This window comes from Parasteatoda tepidariorum, chromosome 1, assembly GCF_982258835.1.
Source record: "Parasteatoda tepidariorum strain Cologne lab strain chromosome 1, Ptep-v5.0, whole genome shotgun sequence".
Taxonomy (NCBI): Eukaryota; Metazoa; Arthropoda; class Arachnida; order Araneae; family Theridiidae; genus Parasteatoda; species Parasteatoda tepidariorum.
In genome coordinates, this window is record NC_141755.1 from 24,904,619 (window position 1) to 24,928,076 (window position 23,458).

General features: G+C 27.7%; 1 protein-coding gene across 3 annotated transcripts in view; it reads right to left on the reverse strand.

Annotated features, from left to right (window-relative positions):
• The window catches only part of LOC107437872 (calcium-activated potassium channel slowpoke-like), a 222,539-nt gene that overhangs the window by 94,008 nt on the left and 105,073 nt on the right, over window positions 1-23,458 (reverse strand). For all 3 annotated transcript variants that reach the window (XM_071180105.2, XM_087160373.1, XM_071180104.2), the window contains exons 4-6: window positions 6,955-7,051; window positions 3,491-3,602; window positions 1,272-1,423 (exon numbers count right to left, since the gene is read on the reverse strand). In XM_071180105.2, the coding sequence (XP_071036206.2) occupies window positions 1,272-1,423; window positions 3,491-3,602; window positions 6,955-7,051 (361 nt within the window). The remainder of the gene's footprint in view (window positions 1-1,271; window positions 1,424-3,490; window positions 3,603-6,954; window positions 7,052-23,458) is intronic.

The following is a 23,458-nucleotide window of genomic DNA, read 5'->3' on the forward strand; positions in this document are numbered from 1 at the left end:
AAAAGCTAGTTAGAAAGTGCAATATTTTTCTGTTTTAATTAGAGGGAAATAAATTATCTTCATGGATTATAGCTTTATGCTGAATGTTCTTTTGTCATATGAAAGTGAATAATAATCATAATAAGTGAATTTTTTAATGAATAATAAAAATAAATTTATCAATCACTAAAAATTTAGATTGTCCATTTTATTTCCTTTTAAAAATCTATTTAAAAATAAATCCGGAATTTCTATTTGAAAACTCATTTTTAGTGGATTTTTTTTAAAATTATGAATTATTCATAATTTTGAACTCTACGATTATGCTTTATTCATAACTGTTAGGTCGTGTTTTGTTCAGAAGTTAGACTGTGCTTTGTTCAAGTCTATCGGGTTACGCATTTTTAAGATGTCTTACCTTTCTGTTAACATCTTTAAAAAAATGATTTAAGGAAAGGAAAGTTATATTTGAGAAATGAAAAAGACAGTTGTAAATTGGGAGTTAAATTGAATGATATCTCATATGAGACCTGGAATATTGCTTGAAAATTCATATTCAATATTTTTAAATATTGAGAATACTTGATGTTAAGAAGCAGGTTTTTAGTACAGGATTAAAAAATCTATATTTTATAAATTTAATTAAAGGATTGTATTTTATCTACAATCATTTTAGTGCAAGTGTTAGAAATCATAAAACATTAAAAAGTATGTAAGATTTTGAAGCAACCAATCATATTTCAATTAAGGAATCCAACATTGTAAAAAAGTTCGAATCAAGAATACGGTAAAAAATATAAGCCGTCAGGGTGCTGGTAAAATCGTAATAAGGGTTTATCGTAAAATCATTTTTCCTTTTTTTAAAATCCTTTCAGACTGAGACGTGTTACGGAACAAAAAATCTGATTACAGTAATAATTATCCAAAATTCATTGAATTACTCTGATTAAACAGATATTACTGTAAAAATTACGATATAATATTTTATGGTAAAATGGATTTTACGGATGATGCACCCGAAGTGCGGCTACTTTATACCGTAATTTAATACAAAATTATTCACACAGCATATTAAATGATTTTTTACTCTCAGGAAATTATTCGTTTAAAAGCATTGAAAAAACTAGTTTTATTTTTATCAGAAAAAGACCTCATAATGTTCCCTCAATTTAAGTGGGGCATTTGCGGGGATTAATTCCTCTGTTTTTTCTTCTTTATATTTGTAGATGAAACATATGCTTACAATATGAGTGTTGGTAGCATGTTCCTTTTAAATAAAACATAAAACTAACCAAGTGGATGATACCAGCTGCTGTCAGCCAGACACTGATGACAATTGAAACTAATTGTGCCAATCGTATAGATGAGCTTGTTTTCAAAACATTCAAGTATTGTAAGATGTCCGGTACAGACATCAGTCGCAGCGCTCTCAGGAAACGCAGGCCTGGAATAAACCACAGCAATTTTAATTGTGACAAAACATCATTTACAAAAAGTCATTAAAGTAAACATCATTAAAGTAATTAAATTCAAGGGTATTTAGAAACTCTTTTATTAAAATAGAGCAGAGACATGCTACCCATACTTGAAGTATCACTGAAAATTTAGATTACTCCCGAAGGAACCCATTTTTAAATAATTTAAAATTAACGAATTGAACTTTAGTACGATATTTCACCGATATGTGGCACTGCAACTGTAATACTTGTGAAGTTATATTCAATACACTAGGTGTCTCAAAAATGATCGATGATTTGAAAAATCTATTAAAATCGAACTTAGATAGCGCTTGTTAGAAAATAAGGTAAATATATTCATAAAATTTTTAAATTCGTTTCAAAGTTCGTAAGTAGAGTTCAATGGTAACTGAGGAAAACAAATATTGTTCTAAAACTAATAACTTTTTCCAGTAACTACGAGGGGAGAACAAAAGTGAGTTTGTCTCCAGTGTAAATATTTAAGTTGAAGTGGTTCGACACTTTTTAGACTGCATTGTTTTATTTTTTCCTGGTTAGCAGTATGATCTATTGGCGAACTTTGTTGGCTACTTAATATTTGACGAGAACAAGTTTTCTAGTCTGCTAAGCAGAACGCATATCACTTTTTGTTTTATATCACTTTTTGTCTCTATTTGAGACATTTTAAGATACATTTTAGCTTTAGAAATAAATTTTAAGAGTGTTACAATATTTTCGAAATATCTTTCTACACAGCTCAAAAACGTAATTAGTATGCTTTTTCTGCAACATTTCTAAGTGAATTGTTGTAAACGATCTAATGAATAGTAGAATTCCTTAACGTAAATGGAATTTCGCGCATGGTCCGTAAATTTTTCTTTCCTTCTTTATTTGTTAATTTCTAGCATAACGCATTTTGAAATTAGAGTAATCGTCTTAGTAAAACCATTGGAAAAATGAAAAATTCGTGCTTGTATGAAATCTCTCTCTCTTTCTCTCTCTCTACATATATAGCACAATAAAGACAAAAAGGATAAAAAGAAGTGCTTCTGACACTATTGTATTGATATATTTTGCTCTGGCTATATTGATACATTATTAGAAAGCCCTCCATTTTGCGGATATAATCATGTGAGCTGAGATTATATCTTTTCTTTACTTTGTTCTCAGACTATTTAATTTCTTTTTAATAAAAAAAATTTTTGTTTTAAATATTTTCAAAAATATTTTATTTTAATAATTTTTCTTCTTTTCTTATTCTTAATATTTATATTTTCCATGTGAAATCTTTTTCTCTCTCTCTCTTTATATATATATATATATATATATATATATATATATATATATATATATATATATATATATATATATATATATATATATATATATATATATATATATATATATATATATATATATATATATATATATATATATGACGCGGGCAACATCTAGTGAGCAAATAATTAGTTATAAGTTGATACATAATTAGTGAAGTAACGTAATTAAGTCGAAAATTTCCTTTCATGGAAGAAAAGAGAGGCACCTTCGGTACATTAAACAATAAGTTTATTTTGCCTCAACTGAAATTAGCACTATACTTAAAAAATTTTAATGAAGTTTCAAAATTATTTAGTTATTTCTCGGTGAATTTATTAGCAACTGTAAGCACATTCAATATTTAAATGCCGGTATCAAAGCTTTTTAAAAGTATAGTGTGCAAAAAAGGCGGAGTACCCTGAATAACTCTTAAGCTAGTGATCGGATCTACACGCTCTGGGACTCAATTTGATGGTTAAAAGAGCTGGCTTCAAATATACTGTTGCAGATACCTCCGCTAAGTACTCTTTTGTGTCTTATGAAGTACGCTTTTGTGTCTTATTTCATTACTTAAAATATCGTCTGCTCAAATTAATTAACATATTTGTGGTGTCCATAAAGTTAAACCATAAAGATTGAGTCCTAGAACGTGAAGATTTGGTCAGTAGATCAAAAAATATTGTGGGTGCTCTTGCGCACATTTGAATTTTTGAGAAATAAAAAATTAGTTTTACCTATCCACGTCCTTCCTAAGTAGATGGATATAAAGGAGGGCGGAATGGTAAAGTAATCCACGAAGGAATAAAGCTCCAGCAAGAACCATAATTTGTCGCTAGCGGCGATAAACTGGAAAAAATAAAACATTCTTCTTTAGAGTAAAACAAATATTTCATTAATGTGGTTTAAATTTTTTCTTTCCGGTTTAAAAATTAAGTTCGACGAACACGTGAATAAGTTTTGTAACATAAGGTTTTCCTTATTGGAACCATGGAAAAAAGTTTAGACGATATTTTTTGCTGTTGAAGTAAGACGAAAAGCAAGTTTATTACTTTTACATCTTTAACTGAATAGGTAGTAAATATTGTAGTTTATTAAATTATAGTTAAAATTTATAAGTGCATTATTCAAAAATGCTGTTTAAAATAAAAGATTGGTCTCCAACTAAATTATAATTTTTACTGAGCATAATTTTTACTGAATTTTTAAAAAATTTTTTATACAATGAAATCCACTGTTTCTTAATGAATCCACTGTTTCTGAATGATAATTGATTTGTTCTAACAGCGGAAATCCTCATTTGGAGTTGATTTACTCTTTGATGCAGAATTTTTATTAAATGGATTTTTCCAACTTTTTCATTATTTCGCACTAATTTAGGTCTGAATAATTGAAACGTAGTATCTTTAGAAAAATACTTTTATCAGTATTTTAATAATTTATGGTAATGAAATACAGCATGAAACACCAATGGCTCTTTCGGCGTTGAAGGCAATATATTCCAATCACGACTCACTCCCGAATAATAATTTTCCCCATTTGCATTTTTTTGCAATTATTTAGATCTTAGTTATTCATCATTGAAATTTCTTTAATTTGAAAAACTATTTAGTGATAAATTTTTGAACACAAATGAAAAAAAACTTAAAACCACTTTTTTTTCGAATTTTACATTTTAGCTCAAATATAATTTGGATAAACTAACTTATTTTTAACTAACTATTAGACAGTTTTTTATAATTAAAGAATTACCAAAGTACAAAAATACATTTTTACTTGTTATTAGAGTGCCCGAAAAAATATTTAAAAAGGACGCCGGTGTTCTAAGAATGTCAAAGGGTTATATATTATTGGAATAGCTTAAGTCAATTTGCTGGACAATTTCAAACGCTGATTAGCATAACCGGTTTGAGTTTATTACTTTTCACGCCATAAGTGATGCGCATTTTCAAAATTTTGGATCACGCAGTTTAATACTGTTAATAAGCCTTTACTTATCTTTAAGATAATTTCATTATGTATTTGTACATTTCATAACTTTAATCATCAAACTCGTAATTTTAATTCGAACTATTTACAAACATTTTAAGTCGTATTCTCAAACTATATTTTTTATTGGTTTATTTATTAATTATATTTCAATTTGATTATTGTAATGTTATTGAATTCATTCATGTTTCTTGTCATAAATGCCTCCTAATGTTCGGCAAGTGAGAAATGAAGCTTTAAAATACCTCTAAGCAACTTAACTGCCATCTCGCGGTTATTAGAATTTTAAAAGCAATCGTTGAGGATGTTACAGACATTATATCTTAAGTACAGTCGATAGAAATTATAAAAAAAAAAACCAAAATTTTTCACTTGAATTTGCTAACTGAAATTCAATAATTACTTTAAGCATTTTTAGCTTTTGCATGCAAATTAAATATCCTAAACATTAAAAATGTAAATCCCTACAGGGCGCCCCCTAGCGGTGGATCGGGGAATGCCCCCATCAGTTTTCCGATGGGTGGAAGGAGGGAAAAAAATACCTCCCGCGGGCCAGCAGGCAGAAGTCCTATCTTTCTGAGGCTCTGGCAACTCTATTCCATGGATTGTGCACACTTGCAGATGCAAATGTAGCGGCCAAAAACAGCCTTCTACATCACACCTTTAAAAAGCCACTTCAACTGTTCTAGAACTTTGACATCGGTTATTGCAAGACTTAGAACCAATCATTTCAGAGGGCTGAAAATTCTCTCGGACAAGACCAGTACATGCGTTCCCTGCAGAAACTGTCCGGATGCCATGTTGACACATATTCGAGTGCCCTGCACCCACTACACATGTTTTGAAAATGGGAATGGTACCAATTGAGGACAATCTAAGAGTTGTTCTCTACAGTCAAGAGGCGCCGAAGCTGGCGGTCTGCAATAGTCCAGACTTTAAATGTTATCTGAAAATCCATGGACACGAAAACAACAACTAAAAATGCAAAAATAAAATGCACTTTACATTTCGATTTACTTATTAAATGTTCTGAGGAGTGGAGGTACAATCTCGTCCTTTTATTACCCCCTCATTGCATAATATAAGCTAGATCTGAAAATAACCACTCATGATAAGGCAAGTTAGCAAAAAAAGAAAACAAAAAGAAAAGAAGGTGAAAAAATGGGGATTTGAATTTAAAAAGCTTCCCGCCTTTTCCCCCCAAATTTTTTTAAAATTTTTTTAATGGTAAAAGTTCATCAATGAAGAAAAACTCTGCAAAACAGAATTTTCATTAAAATGCCCAATGTTCAAAATTTTGATTCCTTAGAATCCATCAGTTTGTGATGGAAAGACTCATGTGGAACGAGAGTTTTTTAAGAATTCACAGCTTTCAAAGTCGTAATATATGTATTAAATGTATTTTGCCTCCTCAAATGCATTTAAATAAAGTTCTTTAAAGTCAATATGCTTAACTAAATTTTACCACATATTTACATTGTTTTTATTGTTAAAGTAACTTCATGTAGCCATAGTCTACGTAATTCTAATATTTTTTTTTAAAAAATATAGTTTAATCCAAGCAAAAAAGCTTGGAAGAAGCGGGTTTTAAATGAAAAAGACCTATGGATGTCTATCACTCACAATATGCTAAAATGCTTGTGTACTTTATAAAACTATACTTTTTTTAAAATATTGCACTAAACGATTCTTTGGTATTGCATCTATAATTACTAATAAGATTTATTTTATTTATTCAGCTTTACGAACACGAAGTTTCAATTGCATGAATATCCAAATTCAAATACATAACTATTCAAAATAAAACTCAAGATGAGTATTATCCAGAAGTAAAACCCAGTTGTCTAAGGTATAAGGTATGATTTATAGTGGTACAACACTATGGTCTACTTCAGACGAGTTTTTCTTGCTTTAAAATTCCTCTTTTCCTATGTTTGTAATATAATTCCTTCGCGAAAAATACGTTTATTGAAAAAGAAAAACGTATAATGTGTTTATCACTGAATTTCCGTGTTATTTGAATTAATATTTTTTGTGTAACATTACAAGAAGTTTAAATTGATTTAGGATGTAACACTCTTTTTTACTGTTAGAATTCAATTGTATGTAACATTGTATACGTTGCGTTGTCGTATTACGTAATATTAATTTGAAATTAAAAAAACCAAAAAATACAAAAAAAGTGAAGTAGAACTTAAAAATAAATACTCACGCGTATAAAAAAGTATACCATAAAAAATATATTTAGTGCTAAGTCAATCTGCTGCGTAGTGTTTTCGGACCAAGAATGACACGTCTCCACCTTATCGCTGAAAAAAAAAGAATAGTGATTAAAAAATATAAATACAAGAATGCTTCTTTACAAAGTGAGAAGTATCAGTATCTCTATCTAGCAGTCTAAATGACGTCAAATTCTTAAATTTTTTTATTATTTTGATATAGGATAGAAGATTCTGTGAAAATAAAAATTTAGTGTTAAACATCGTCTCTGATGGTGGCTTTTAAACAAATCTCTGCCCGTGGATGAAAACTAATGTAAAATGGAAATGTGTAAAAATAGAAAAGGGTGTCATAAAAAATAAATTCGTGAATAAAAGAGGAAAAAAATGATATACGTGAGTATTTATAAAGTGAGAAGTATCGGTATTTCAATCTAACAGTCAAATTGAAGCTTTAAAAAAATTTATGATGATGATTTAATTCTTTAAAAAAATTAATGATGATGTAAAATAGAAGATTTTGTGAAAATAAAAATTTAATTTCAAATGTAGCCCAAATCACTGATGGTGACTGAAAACTAATGTATTATATAAATGTATTATATAAATGTATAAAAATAGAAAAGGGTATCATTAAAAATAAACACGAATAAATTTTATAAGTGATGTAAGTGAGTGTTTATGAAGTGAAAAGTATCTATATCTCGATCTAACAGTCGAAATGACGCAAAATTCTTTTAAAAAAATCAATGATGATATAAGATAGAAGATTTTGTGAAAGTAAAAACTTGGCTTTATCTCCCGAATCTCTGATGGTGGCAGATAACTAATGTATAAAAGTAGAAAATGGTATCATAAAAAAGTAGACACAATAATAAAAGAAGAAAAAGTAAGATAAGTGAGTGTTTATAAAGTGAGAAGTATCTGTTGTTGCTGTTGTTGCTAATTCCCATCTGGTCTGACGGGGTCAGACCAGATCAATAAATCCGTTGACATTAAGAAAATCCGAAACCAGAATGGGAGAGGAATGAATGTCGTTCCAGTCCAGTCCTAAACAGTTCAAGATGTGCTCAGGTGATGCCTGGTTTTGTTGGCATTTAGGGCAAAGAGGAAAGATCTTTTGATTAGCAGAAAATGTGAGACTTTTCAGGTGTCCACTGGCCAGTCGGGATAAACAAGTGTTGGTTTGCCTGTCACCAGGAAGAGATAGAGAGAGTCCTGGTCTTTTTGCTTTATACCAGTAGTGAGTAGGTGGAAGCAGCCACTTTTGCTTGTTCTGGGCCATTTGCCTTGCGAAAAGTTCAAGGTATGTAAGCTCTGAGGTGGAGGGGACTGGATGGTCTAGTCCCTTCTTTGCGAGAGTGTCAGCCAACTCGTTGCCGTGGATATCGACGTGGGACGGGATCCATTGAAAGTGGACCTCATGCTGCTGGGAAATGAGCTTTACTTTTTGTAAGATCGAAAAACTGGTTTTATCTCCAATGAGGGCCCAATTTTTGAGGTGTTGAATTGAATTACGGCTGTCAGATAGTATCCAAGTATTTCCAAGGTGCCCTTCACTCAAGATTTTCTCTAGTCCCCTGTCGATTGCAATTAGTTCGCTTTGAAAGTCGGAGCAAAAATCGGGTTTTCGTTGATGAAGAGTGTAGTTCTCTCGAGGTGTTTCAATGAATACTCCACTGCCAGTCTGTCAATCCATTTTACTGCCATCAGAGAATATTTCGATGTCATTTGGAGGGATTTCACTGATGATTTCCAGGGACAATTGTCTGAGGAAGTCAGGCACACTGTCTTTCTTATCAAGCATGGTAGGGAGGCTTTCATGGAAACTAACATTGGAAAGCAAGTACTGAGATTTCTATGAAGATAAGGAGGTTCAATATTTTCAGCGATTAGCAGTTGTGATTTAACATGACTAAAAGGACTGTTTTTCTTTAGCCTTTGATTGCACGTCCAATTATTTAGGTAAATAGCAGTTAAATTGCCTTGGTCTAAACTGGAAAGTTTATTGTAATATTTCACTAAATTAGCTTGCCTTCTGAAGTTAAGAGGTTGCAGATCTGCTTCGTAAAGAACGATCTCTGAAGGGCAGCTACGTTTCAGTCCAGTGATGATGCGAGCGGCGCTCAGTTGAACCGTTTCCAATTTGTTTAAGTTAGATTGAGAAGAACAGCAGTAGACAGGATAGCCATATTCTAGAATTGGTCTAACAAGAGCCTGGTAGGAAGTCCTAAGAGTAGTTGCATCTGCTCCCCAATCCCTACCAGCGATACACTTAATAATATTTAGGCGCTTCCTAGCCTTGGAGACAATATAATCAATATGTTTGTTACTTGTAAATTCGGGATCGAGAATGCATCCCAGGTATTTTAGGTGTTTCTGTATCTGTATCTCAAACTAACAAACAAAATGACGCTAAATTCCTTAAAAAAAAATTAATGATGGCATAGGATAAAAGATTCTGTGAAAATGTGTAAAAATAGAAAAGGAAGTCATAGCAAATAGACATATGAATATAAAAGGAAGCATGACTGAAAGGCTGGACAAAAATTATTATTACCAGAAAAAAAGCCAATAATTTGAGTTCACTGTGGTAATTGCGGTTCACTTGTATTAAACTTTAAAATCTAATACCATTGGAAACTGTAGATGTAGTTTCCATATCATAATAAAAATATTTTAACAGTCAAATTTAATGTGAAATGGTATTTTGTTCTTAAAAAAATTCTGACCTTTTAAAAAAAATATAATAATAAATATAATAATAAATGAGAAGTACTAAAGGTGTTGGTGAACGGAGCGAACAGTGCAGGACATATTTAGCATTGTTTTTGATAAAAAGAACTTCATATATAATATTTAGATATCGGTTGTAATTATTTTCATATCAGTAACTTCCATATTGTTTTGGTGTACTTGAAGTTACAAAACACAAAAAGAAATTCTTATCCTATATTAAAAATCATTTTATAGTTATAAGATTATAATTTGCTTTCTTAGTGCAAAAGCTTGGAAGATTATTCAAAAATAAAACAAGATTTGTTTTAAAACAAAAATATTGTCTTTTGTATCAAGCAATTTAAAGTTTAAACACGTCGCAGAGAAAATTACCAAAAAAAGTTTAAAAAAACTGCGGAAGCATTTACGAAAACATTCATTAAACTAGAAATTTTACAACTTTCTAAATTACCAGCTAAGGAAAGCGATTGTTTAAGAGGTAAGACAAAAGCTGGGATTTTTAACAACTTTTTCAGTTATAAAACAGCTCTTTAAAACTCATCTCTCGTAAAAATAGATTTTTCCTTATCACTAGGGATGAGTTGGAGAGATAATTTCGTTCTAAATGAGTATTACAGGGAATAAATATATCAAGCGAGTTTATTACCAGACCTAAGAGTTTCTGGTAAGTAATCAATGCTTTTTGGAATAAAGAAAATATAATGAAATTGTACCCTGACGATGTTTGGTCTCTTAATCCCACAAAAGCCATAATATTCGTGTAATTTGCAACAATGCGAGAAGAATAATCGCGGCCATTTTGAGACTTAGAGAACAATTCATAATGCTATGCTCATTTATTGCTGATAATCTTGCTTACGGAGTCATGAACAAGTCAAATGAATATTCTGGGGATGGCATAGACTGTCCTGGAAGAGGCAGGATTATGTATTTGGGAGGAAAGAGGATACAGGCTTTTCCCAAATATATCTTCGGTAAATAATCTTTTCTTGATGATATTATTACTCTCGTGTTGCATTTCATTAAGAGTTATGCAAGAAGAGGAGGACCTATCTTGATATTAAGTTGACAAGAAAACATTAATATCAAAGGTGGACACTGGTATTACTGACTCCTGGACGAAATTTGCTGTAGGCCTCTTTCTCAAAATAAAAAAAGAGTTTTGTTATTAATATTTTGTAAAATTAAGATATTTTATTCAAAATTGTAGTTTTTATTACGAGTTAAAGGAATTGCGTTTAAATTTCTTTTAAAAGCAATTAAAGAAGGCAAAATTATTTGTATAAAGTTTATTTGGGCCCTGAGACAATTGTTCCTCTCCCCCTCTCCCTAGAGCACGACCTTGATTGATATTACTTTAATTAGCGTGGTATTTATATACAATTCATATTTAATTTTAAATGAACCATAATCTATATAAATAAAGCAAAATGCTTATAAGTATGTCCGAAATTCTAAATCAGTCCGCACCAAATTTGATGTACATGATTTCGAAGACATAGTTGACCTAACAGTCTACTTCAAAAGTTCCTCCGAATACCGGTAGGAGTGTTTCATCCCAAAGAAAGAGTTTTCCATAAGAATTGATAAATAATTTTATAACACAAGTGACTTCCTAACTTGCAGCTCTAATCAAGCAAGAATTTGTTTTACCACACGTTCTTATCAGTTACTTATCTTCAGTTTCCTGTGTTTGATTATTACAAGTATAATCAGCATCAATGGTGTTGACGACATAGGGTGATGCTGTCAAAGATTTTGTATTTCGAAGCAAACTCTAAGAGAATTCATAATTTTCCCTGATATCGAAAAATTAGTGTTAACGTGGTTCATAATACTGAGATTCGAGTGTACTGGTTTAATAATGATCATAGACTAAAGAACAATTAAAAACCATTTTCATTTTTTATGCTATATTTATGATTATTTCACATTTTTTTGTGATCTTAAATGTTACATTAAATAGATAATTTTTTTAACGATTAATAGTTGGAGATAATTTTTAAAAATTATTATTGCCATGCTAAACGCATAATTTTTTATAACTGTTAATGAAGCCTAGTGTTAAATGAGACTTTGTGGATCAATATTATATATTCAAATACTAATTACTTTTTACTTAAAACGATGATGAAAGGCTTTGCCTTATTAATGCTTTCAGGAAGGATGAAGTAGAAAAGTGTTCTTTCCGTTTTTTAATTGCTTTTTTGTATGATTTGTTTTGTTTCTGAAGTTTCTATTTTAACTCATAAAACAGCTTTATAATTAGCGTTTTAATTGCGATGTTTCCTCAATCAAGTAATATTCACTTAAAAGAAAACATTATTCAAGTTGTTTAAATAAATAATTTTTATAACCTTATTACAATAGCTTATAATTACGATATAATATTTTAATTTCACAAAATTTCCTCGAAGCACCCAAAACCGATTGTTTCAGAAAAAAACATTAACATTCTTTGAAATAAAGAATCGAAAGCCATTTCCGAAAAAAAACATAAAAAGGGAAAAAGGGAATTATTGCTATTAGCTCACTTAGATGGGAAAGCAGTTTTCAACTTTTTATTGTTTTAAACTTTGGCTGCTTTTATCTATACCGTAAAAAATTTCCCCTATATACTACTGTCAGTGACTGCAAAAAGTGCTCCTATTACTGACCGAAAAAATAAAGTAATACCCGTAAAGCCACCGAGAACATAAAAAAACAGGCCTGGCCGTAAATTTTGTCTCATAAGAAATATGGTCCCTGACCAAGAAACAACCATTACCCTCATGGAAGTTATATCTTCAGTGCAGGTCATTACATTGATTGAGTTTCAAGCGATATGTTTGTCGAATCGAGGTGAACCAAAGTAGTAACCATTGAAAGTAAGACGTTCTTTGGTACCCGCTGATATCGAACCCGGTTCCTTTGGATCTATAGTCGGATGCACTAAACACCATAAGAAATGGAAGAAATTCAGTCTGTATTAATTTTTTTTTCTTATTTCGGAGTTCTTTTCTTTCGAAGAAGAGAGCTGGCCAAGTAAATTAATGGTCAACTTTATTAATTTTTCAGAAATTCGTTACAATTATAGGCACTTGAATGTTCCTCAATGAAAAGAATTATTTTTGAATTAATGGTAGTTCTACTAATTTTCCCGAAGTTCACTGTATTTGCGGGCAGAGGGTTCTTTTTCTTAAGGAATAGAGCTGGCTCTATAAATTTACGGTCAACATTCTGAATTTTACGAAATTTCTTGCATTCGTAAGTTTCGCGAATTTACGACTATAGTTTAGGATTGGGAATGTACTTTTCAGGAATTATGAACAAGAATTCTTTTATGTACCTATCGTAGTTTGAGAGTTACGACCTATTGTTTACGATCGAGTGATAGCCAAAATTTGTTAAAGAGAAACAAAGCAAAAATGTCCTCTTAAATTCTTTGAGTTATCAACAAAGTCCCTTTATACCATTGAAATTCAAGATTAATATTTTTTCTCCTTGTTTTTAAAGTAAATTCTGCACTGTAAAAACTGCGGGGACATACTAACCGAACTTTGAGTTAAAAATTTCAAAAGTTATGTGAATGATTACTTTATTTCAAGTTAATATCAAATAGAGAATTCATACGCATTTCAAAGGGTGTAGTCAATTCTAAAAATCAGTAATTAAGCTTGCACAAAGCTCCGATGAATCAATTTCATTCATGAATTTTTTCTCTAATTTTGGCATACTTTTGAAAACCGTTAGATCACAATGGTTGCTTGTTTACAATTGGGTACGAGAAGGCGAATGTCCGTAGTCAGTACTGTACATTCCACAGAATCAGAAGCTAACTGTTATAAAGATCTTGTTTTTAATTATACTATAAAAAATTATATCGCATAAGAATATTTGCATAAATATATCAATTGTGTTAAATGATTTTATAATATTTAATTTCTATTCTCTTCTGTTTTGTTAGACCTAGTTCAAATTTATCTTGGTATACTCTCTGTGGTTTGCGTCTGTTGATTAGGATATACTTATTTTAAGAGTTAATGAATACATGCTTCCTAAATTAATAATTCTTTGACTTGTATTGTATCGTAAAAAGAAATTTCATGGATCTTATATGATTGTTATCTTACTGCAATAATAAATTTTAGTGTAACTGAATATCAAAAATGGTATCAGCTACTTTTTGTGCAAAGTAGTGTAAAGGAATATTTTTGGTGTTACACTGAACAAGGTATCTGCACAATTTATCAAGTTAAAACTGATAAAGGCTTGTGACAACTTTTTAATTACGTCAGATGCAATAACTGTAATACAAACTACTATAACTTGATTCTTAAATTTCGGTTTTGTGGGTTAAGTTTAAGATATTTTCTATTTAACTTTTTTTTTTTTTAAAGAACGGTCTAGAAAATTCGCGTAAACCCTAGTTTTATTATTGGTTAAATATTTTTAAATTTGAAAAAATTACTAAATCATTGATATCGATTTTCAAACACATTATTCTATCAGTTCTAACGTGATTCAAAATAAAAATGTTGAAAATGACTATTCACGTTAAAAGAAGTTTCATTTTACTGAATTTTATTACTAAAGCAATTTAGAAACGTAATTAACTATCAATTACTAGTTACTAATAAGTTATTTTAATTGAAACATTTAGTTCTATATGCGCCAGAAATAATCTCTCTCAAATCAAGTCACGCATCATTGAAAATGATTACTCATAGTTTTTGAATAAGAGTTGCAAATGATGCAAGTTTACTGAAAACTCCTTCAAAAGTTGTATAAAATAAAGTGATATACAGAACATACGTAATAATCAGCAGTCCTGAGTAAGAATGCTTATGGTATGTTTGAGATTTCAAACGACGGAGTAATCTGAATAATATTCAGTGGTGGGATCATTGATTTTCTCCCCTAAGATTGAATTCAGTGAAGTGCACTAACAGAGAAAAGTAATGACGCTGAACGGAACACATACTTTGCATAAAGATTTTGTGGCTCACAAATCCCACAAGATTATTTATAAGAATGTCAGCAAGCTAAATGGTAAATTTACGTTCTCTGAACATAGAAATTATTTATAATTATAAAAATCTTTTCTATGCAATTGGGTAATTATTATTTACACGCAAGTGACTTTTCGTTAAATGTAAAATAATACTAAATGAATTAAATATAAAGATGCAAATAAGAATATAAAATAAATTTTATAACAAATATTTCAAATGAATTTATTAATCATAATGCAATGCATTTCAACTTATGAGCTGTAGTAATATAATGAAACATAATTTTATGTTATAAATTTATGTTTTTTGGGGTAGAATATAATTAAATTTTAAAAACCTTTTCTTTTTAATTTGGTAATTATTATTTTCTCACAAATGGCATTAATTAAATATTAAATAATGCTATATGAATAAAATATAAAGATACGAATAAGAATATAGCAAATGTTTATTAATCAAAGTGCGATGCGTTTTGCACTATATATAGTAACGTTGTAATGAATCAGAATGTTATATTATAAATTAAGATTTTCAGAGCATAAAAAATAATTACAGATTTAAAAATCTTTTGTGAATGGGAAATTTTTATTTTCACACTAATAACTTTTTTGTAAATAGTAAATAGTGTTGAATAAATAAAATATAAATATAAGATTAAGAATAGGTTAGAAATTTCTCAATAAGAGTGCAATGTGTCTTAACTGTAGCACTATAATAAATCAGAATTTTATATTATAAATTCAGGTTTCGGAACATAGAAGCTAATTATAATTTTAAAAATCTTTTAAATGAGAATACAGAATTATAATTTTCACACAAAAAACTTTTTGTAAAATAGTAAATAATGATAAAACAGTAAACTATACAGATATGATTAAGAATATAATAGAAATGTATGAAAAAAAGTGCGAAGCGTTTTAACTCATTTAGTGTGGTTCTATAATGAAACAAAATGTTAAATAATAAATTTACGTTTTTGGAACGTAGAAATTAATTATAATTTTAAAAATATTATCTATGTGAGTATGGAATTATTATTTTCACACTAATTACTTTTTTGTAAATAGTAAATAGTGTTGAATAAATAAAATATAAATATAAGATTAAGAATAGGTTAGAAATTTCTCAATAAGAGTGCAATGTGTCTTAACTGTAGCACTATAATAAATCAGAATTTTATATTATAAATTCAGGTTTCGGAACATAGAAGCTAATTATAATTTTAAAAATCTTTTAAATGAGAATACAGAATTATAATTTTCACACAAAAAACTTTTTGTAAAATAGTAAATAATGATAAAACAGTAAACTATACAGATATGATTAAGAATATAATAGAAATGTATGAAAAAAAGTGCGAAGCGTTTTAACTCATTTAGTGTGGTTCTATAATGAAATAAAATGTTAAATAATAAATTTACGTTTTTGGAACGTAGAAATTAATTATAATTTTAAAAATATTATCTATGTGAGTATGGAATTATTATTTTCACACTAATTACTTTTTTGTAAATAGTAAATAGTGTTGAATAAATAAAATATAAATATAAGATTAAGAATAGGTTAGAAATTTCTCAATAAGAGTGCAATGTGTCTTAACTGTAGCACTATAATAAATCAGAATTTTATATTATAAATTCAGGTTTCGGAACATAGAAGCTAATTATAATTTTAAAAATCTTTTAAATGAGAATACAGAATTATAATTTTCACACAAAAAACTTTTTGTAAAATAGTAAATAATGATAAAACAGTAAACTATACAGATATGATTAAGAATATAATAGAAATGTATGAAAAAAAGTGCGAAGCGTTTTAACTCATTTAGTGTGGTTCTATAATGAAATAAAATGTTAAATAATAAATTTACGTTTTTGGAACGTAGAAATTAATTATAATTTTAAAAATATTATCTATGTGAGTATGGAATTATTATTTTCACACTAATTACTTTTTTGTAAATAGTAAATAGTGTTGAATAAATAGTAAATAGTGTTGAATAAATAAAATATAAATATAAGATTAAGAATAGGTTAGAAATTTCTCAATAAGAGTGCAATGTGTCTTAACTGTAGCACTATAATAAATCAGAATTTTATATTATAAATTCAGGTTTCGGAACATAGAAGCTAATTATAATTTTAAAAATCTTTTAAATGAGAATACAGAATTATAATTTTCACACAAAAAACTTTTTGTAAAATAGTAAATAATGATAAAACAGTAAACTATACAGATATGATTAAGAATATAATAGAAATGTATGAAAAAAAGTGCGAAGCGTTTTAACTCATTTAGTGTGGTTCTATAATGAAACAAAATGTTAAATAATAAATTTACGTTTTTGGAACGTAGAAATTAATTATAATTTTAAAAATATTATCTATGTGAGTATGGAATTATTATTTTCACACTAATTACTTTTCGTTAAGTAGTAAATAATGTTAAATGAATAAAATATACATACACGATTAAAAATATATTAGAAATTTACGAATAATAGAGAAATGTATTTTAACCTATATACTGTAGTACTATTACGACTCTGTACTATTATTACTGTAGTAATATTATGTTATAAATGTACGCTTTCGGAATATAGAAATTAATTATAATTTTAAACATTTTTTAAATGAGAATAGGGAATTATTGTTTTAATACTGATGTCTTTTTGTTTATTAACAAATAATGCTAAATGATTAAAATATAAAGATACGAAAAGGAATATAATGCAAATTTATGCATCTATTTGCAATGCATTTTGACCTTTAAATTTTGTAGTAATATGGAAACTGGAAATGTATATTAATATTAATTGTTGTCACAAAAGTTTTTTCTATGTGATAGAGAAATTATTATTTTCATATAAATGAATTTTCGTTAAATATTAAATAACACTAATGAATAAAATATAAAGGTACGGAAAATAATATAATACAAATTTATGAATCAAAATGTAATGCATTGCAACTTATATGCTGTAGTAATATAATGAAACAAAATGCTTTATTATAAATTTACATTATCTGAAGATAGAATTTACTCATCGTTATATATATCTTTTCTAAGCGATTGGGAAATTATTTTTATAAAAGATCTTTTTAAAAAAAATTAATATTGCTAAATAAATCAATATAAAGTTACGAATAAGAACATAATGCACATTTATGAATCAAAGTGCAATGAGTTTGAACCTATATATACTTGCATTTTTCAGAATTTTAATATTATATTATAAGTTTCCGTTTTCTTACAACTACTACTTTCTTATTAACTACAAGTTAGGAATTAACTACTAAAATGGTTTTCCATGCGATAGGGTAACTATTATTTTCGAGCAAATCACTTTCCATTAGATATTAAATAATTCTAAATGAATAGAAGAGATACAATAAAAATAGATAAATAAAAGATACAATAAAAAATATAATACAACTTCCTAAATCAAAGTGCAATGCTTTTTGATCTATATACTGTAATGAGATAATGAAATAGAATGTTATATAAATTTGTGTTCTCGGAACACAAATTGTAATTATAATTTCAAAAAAAAATTTCTACATAAATTGGGAATTATTATTTCCATACTAATGACTTTTAGTTAAATGGTAAATAATGCTAAATGGATAAAATATAAAGATACGATTAAGAATATATTAGAAATTTATGAATAAAAGTGTGATGCTTTTTCCCTTGCATATATTGTAACAATGTAATAAATGAGAACGTTATATTATGTAGATTAATAAAAATAACGAGATTGATATAATGCTTAGATTAGGAAAATAATCCAATTGCTTTTCCATCAAGATTAAAATAATAAAAGGCCTGAGATAACAAATCTTTTTAATTATTCATTATCATCTGCAGTATATGGGGAGTCATATATTTAATTTTAATTATATAATCTAGCATTACGATTTTTTATTTTCCTTTAAATTTGCCGTAAGATTTAGAAACTCAATTTGCAGATAGATTGTAGGTACATAACGTTTTATAGATTAAAATAAGCAGAATACTGTGTAGTATATCGATCAAAAATTAGAATTTCTTAAGGTAAAGATTATAAACAATAAATAGATATAAGAATAATATATCGGAATGCAAAGCTATGAGACTAAGGTAAATAATCAGGGTACGTCTTAAATATTAAAAAGTATAATTTATTTTATATGGATTTAAAGTTAAAGAATCAGGTTATGCCTAAAATGCATAAGCAAGATCAGGCTAAAATCAGGCTAAAATGCAAAAGCAAGATAAAAGATATCAGTCAAATTAAGAATTACCCTCAAAGTAAATATTTATGATGGATTATACAAATCATTGATTACAATTATAATTAAAACAAATGATTGATTTTACTAATAATTTATTTTAGATATAAATACAATAATGATTGTTTAATTTAGTTTTGAATAAAATAATTACTCGTAAATTTTATACCTATTACAATAATTGTTTATTGTATAATTGTATTATTATCATTTCAGTTTATCAATGCTTTATTATGTAAAATTAAATAAGTAGTGGTAAGTTAAGTCATTTCTGCTCTTAAGATTCAATGAAAATAACTACGTTAAAATAGTAGGTAACGAATTAAACTAAAATACGCTGTGCACTTAAAAAAAATGAAATTATGAATTTAGAAATTTCTTTTATTGTATGAAGTTTGTAAGCTGAATAAAATTAATAGGTAAAAGAACTAAATAAAAAAGCAATAAAGAAAAATATTTCTTTTGTTATTCAAAAAATATAAATTGATCAATTTGCAACTGTAAAAGATATTTCTTGTTGTAAAAAAATAATGGAATATTTTGAATCCAAATCATCTACTTGCGTTGGTTTAAATTTTGAAGATCGTTATTGCACTTCAGTTAAATAATGAATTCATCAGTATAAATGATTTCAATCATTTTAAAAAGCAGTTTACCAAGATTGAATGAGTTTTGAAATAGACCCTGACAAAGAAAATTTCGATAATGGACGCATTAAGATATTTAATATGTGAGTCCTAAAATGAAGTTCTATTAAACAGGAAATGGGCTTTTTGAAAATAGATTCTTTATTGCAAAATTTAAGTATGATTTAAAATAATTGGTACTTAAAATATGCGTTATGTTGATATTGTCTAATATACTTAATGCGAAACATTATTTAAGTAATTTTTTCTTTCAATTTAATGGACCATCACTTCAGTTAATATTCATAAATAAATAATTTTCATTGATGTTACTATTTTGCATTATTGTTTTCTATATTTGAGTCGAATTCAAATGTTAAATCACGTTTGATGTTAATAAGCTAATGGATTATAAGATTGAAAACAAATGTAAAATTTTGCGTGTTTATCTGTTGTATCAATTGTGCCCGAAAAAGAAATCTGGTAAGATTACCGGAATTGCATGGTACGACTTTTCTGGCGAAAAAACCAAACATCTGTTTTATATAACTAAAAATAAACGGTATTTAAACCATTCATTTGGTAGTTTTTCCGTTCATATGGTAATGGTTTAGGAGAAATTCTAGTTTTCAAAATTATAATTCTTATAACCACACACTTAGTTAAACATACATAACTGAAATTTTTTTTTAAAATAAAGGGTTTTTATATCATACTATAAGGTATCATAAAATTACGAAATTTGATATCACATTTACAGAATTATATCACGTGTTATGAAATGATATTCTATTGTTAATTTTACCAAAATCTTTACAAAAGCGCTTCGGTAAAAATTATTGAGATTTTTGGTGTTCCCATTGAGCCAAAAACACTATAAATTTTATCATTTCTTGAGAGTTTTAACCATATTTTTTCTCAATGTAAAGAAAGTACAATTTTTTTATACTGAGAAATTATCTTTTTAATTTAGCGCATTTCAAGAACTAACATTGTAACGATTTAATAATTTAGTTGAATTTTTTTTCAATGAAACTATATATCTAAGGAGAAAAAATAATAAATGTTTATTCTTGTTAAGTGATATAATAGATTTAATATTTTACATAGACTTCCCATTCGGCTTACATTAAATAAAATAAATGTGCAAATTGAATAAAATGTTCCATAAATTATTAGTAACTGCAGCAAAGAATAATCAAATATTTATATAATTATCTGTTATGCTATAACATATCTATAACTTACATATACATAATTATCTGAGGAGACTCTGCTCCGAATATCGGCATTCTTCTATATTAAATGTGTGTTAGACATTAAATGAATCACATTATTGTAACAACGTAGTAAATAATATTCTTTATTGTAACTAAGATTATTCTCCTTACCTTTATCAATATGTACTACGAATGGAAATTGATTATCAATTTTATTTGCATAGATATGGAAACACGGAAACATAGATATGTAAACTTTGTTGGAGTTTTTTTTAAATTTTTATACTGTATTTATTTTATAAGGGAGGTTTTCTTTTCTTTATTTATATATCATATGTTAAAGTTGTGCAATTAAAGTTGCAAAAACAACATAAAAGTTTGAGAAACCTTCTAAGTTTCTTTTATTATTGTTACAATATTAGACATTTTCATGTTTAAACTTGAATGCTATCAGTAATAAATTCGCTCTCCCTTATTTTTCGTTGCCCTTTCAGATTTATAATTGCTATAAGGAATTTCTATGAGCCATGAAATGTCTATGAGCCATTTAGTCATGAAATTATCGTCATATTGGTATCAACTCAACATGGTAGTAATTGGTGCATTACTAAAAACTTAAACTAGTGAGAGCATAATTGTAACAATTTAGTCTACTGGTGAGTAGCACATTCTTCTGAAACTAAGCGTCTAATATGTTGGAGAACATTTGGTACAATATTTATCACTTAAAAAATAATGCTTTAATTTTTTTTTCTGTTTGTATGTTCTTACAAAGCGTCTATGTAAAAAAATATAACTGGATTCACTTTCATTGGTCGGAAATTTTATTTATAAGTGAAAAGTCATAAAAAAGGTAAAAAAATTATATTCAAGTAATTTTTTAATAGATTTATGGCACATAAATATTTTATTGTTAGAATCTAGCAGCTTTTGTTTCATGCACAAAATGTGTAGAAAGGAGCTATAAAAATTTCCTTTAGTATGCAAAAAATACTAAAAGCAACAATTCATCTTTTTTTAAATAATAATCAAATATAATTGAAGGAAGCGCATTACATTTAATTAATTTATTTAAAAAAAATCATTTATGAGTGTACGTGTTTCGAAGTTACATATTTAAAAAGTAAAAATTACTTTTTCTGTTATTATTTATAGCTTGGGTCTCAAGAGAATAATTGTAACTGAGTATAATAGTGATTAGCATACTATTAACAACTGGATGAGCTAGTGATAAGCATATATTGTAACAAATCAATATACTAGAGTTTTTCACCCTGATAACAACTGAGCATACTAGTGATTAGCATACTAGTTACAATTGGTACACTAGTGATAAGGTTATGGGTAACTCCTCGATATACTATTGTGATGGGCATACTAGTAACAACTCAGAGTAGTTATGATAAATATACTAGTCGAAACTCAGTGTGCTAATTATTAGTATACTAGGCGCAACTTAGATGAAAAATAAAAATTTTAGCGCATACAGACTGAAAAGTATTCAAAAGTAGTTATACAATTTTGAAATTCAAGATATTTGGAAATTAATGCTTGACATTTGTTTTGTTTAATAATTTTTGTTTGTAAAAAAATTTGAAAACATTATTTTAAACTTTTCTCAAAATGGTATTTTGCGATAGATTTATATACAATGCTTTTTATTTTATTATTTATAAAATTAGTAATAAAGTTAGCTTACTAATTTTAAAAAATATTATAGTCGTTACTAATACATTAAAACAACCGGCACATTTTGAAATATTGAAGAAAAAATTAGTATTAAAAAAATTATTTAAATAATTGCTTTGTAGGTTTGGATCAACAATGTCTTATTCTTTTTTTAATATCTATAAGAGTGTTTATTTACAAGCTTCATATGATAGCAGCCTTAAATAGCATATTATTTACTATAAATTCAGGAGTTAGGCCTGTTCAGGTATTGAAACATCAAGCAAGTAAAATAAATACTTTTCTTAGAAGTGCATAATTAAGTGCAATAATTGAAGTTGATATCGTCGCTATGGTAATTTTTTAGAAACCACAAAATGAATATTAAATAGCACGAAAGTTAACCAGAATTCAGTATTTATTTCATAGAAGCTGTATTCTGTTTCACAGGTTGATAAATTCGTGTTTATGGAATCACTTCTTAGTTTCCGAGATATGTTGAATAGCTATCACGATTTGCGTTACAGAAGTAGTTCCTAAGCAACGTTTCTAGAAATTAGGGTTAATGCCCCAAATGAGCAGTTTGTAATAAAACAATATTATTACTTTTGTTTTAATCATTTTAATTTGCAAAATTCCTAGTGAAATGTTTCTCATGAATTTTCATTTAAAAAAGTAGTTTATACTACGTTTTTATTAAGTCGCTGTGTGTATGGAATCTTACAATCGGAATTTCAATCAATGTTCAACAACTTAGACCACTCAAATTTTTATTGAATTTTTTGGTGTATCATGACAATTCTAGTTTCAATAATTTTTTTGCCATTTTTTAGAAATAGAATATATCGTGATATTATTCCCAAAGTCAATTGATCTGCAATAAAGTTTCTGACAATTTCTCAGGCTGGCTAAACAATTCAAAGTTTAGATGGAACTCACTGCTAGATGTCTTTGTAAGTTTCAATTGTTTTTAATT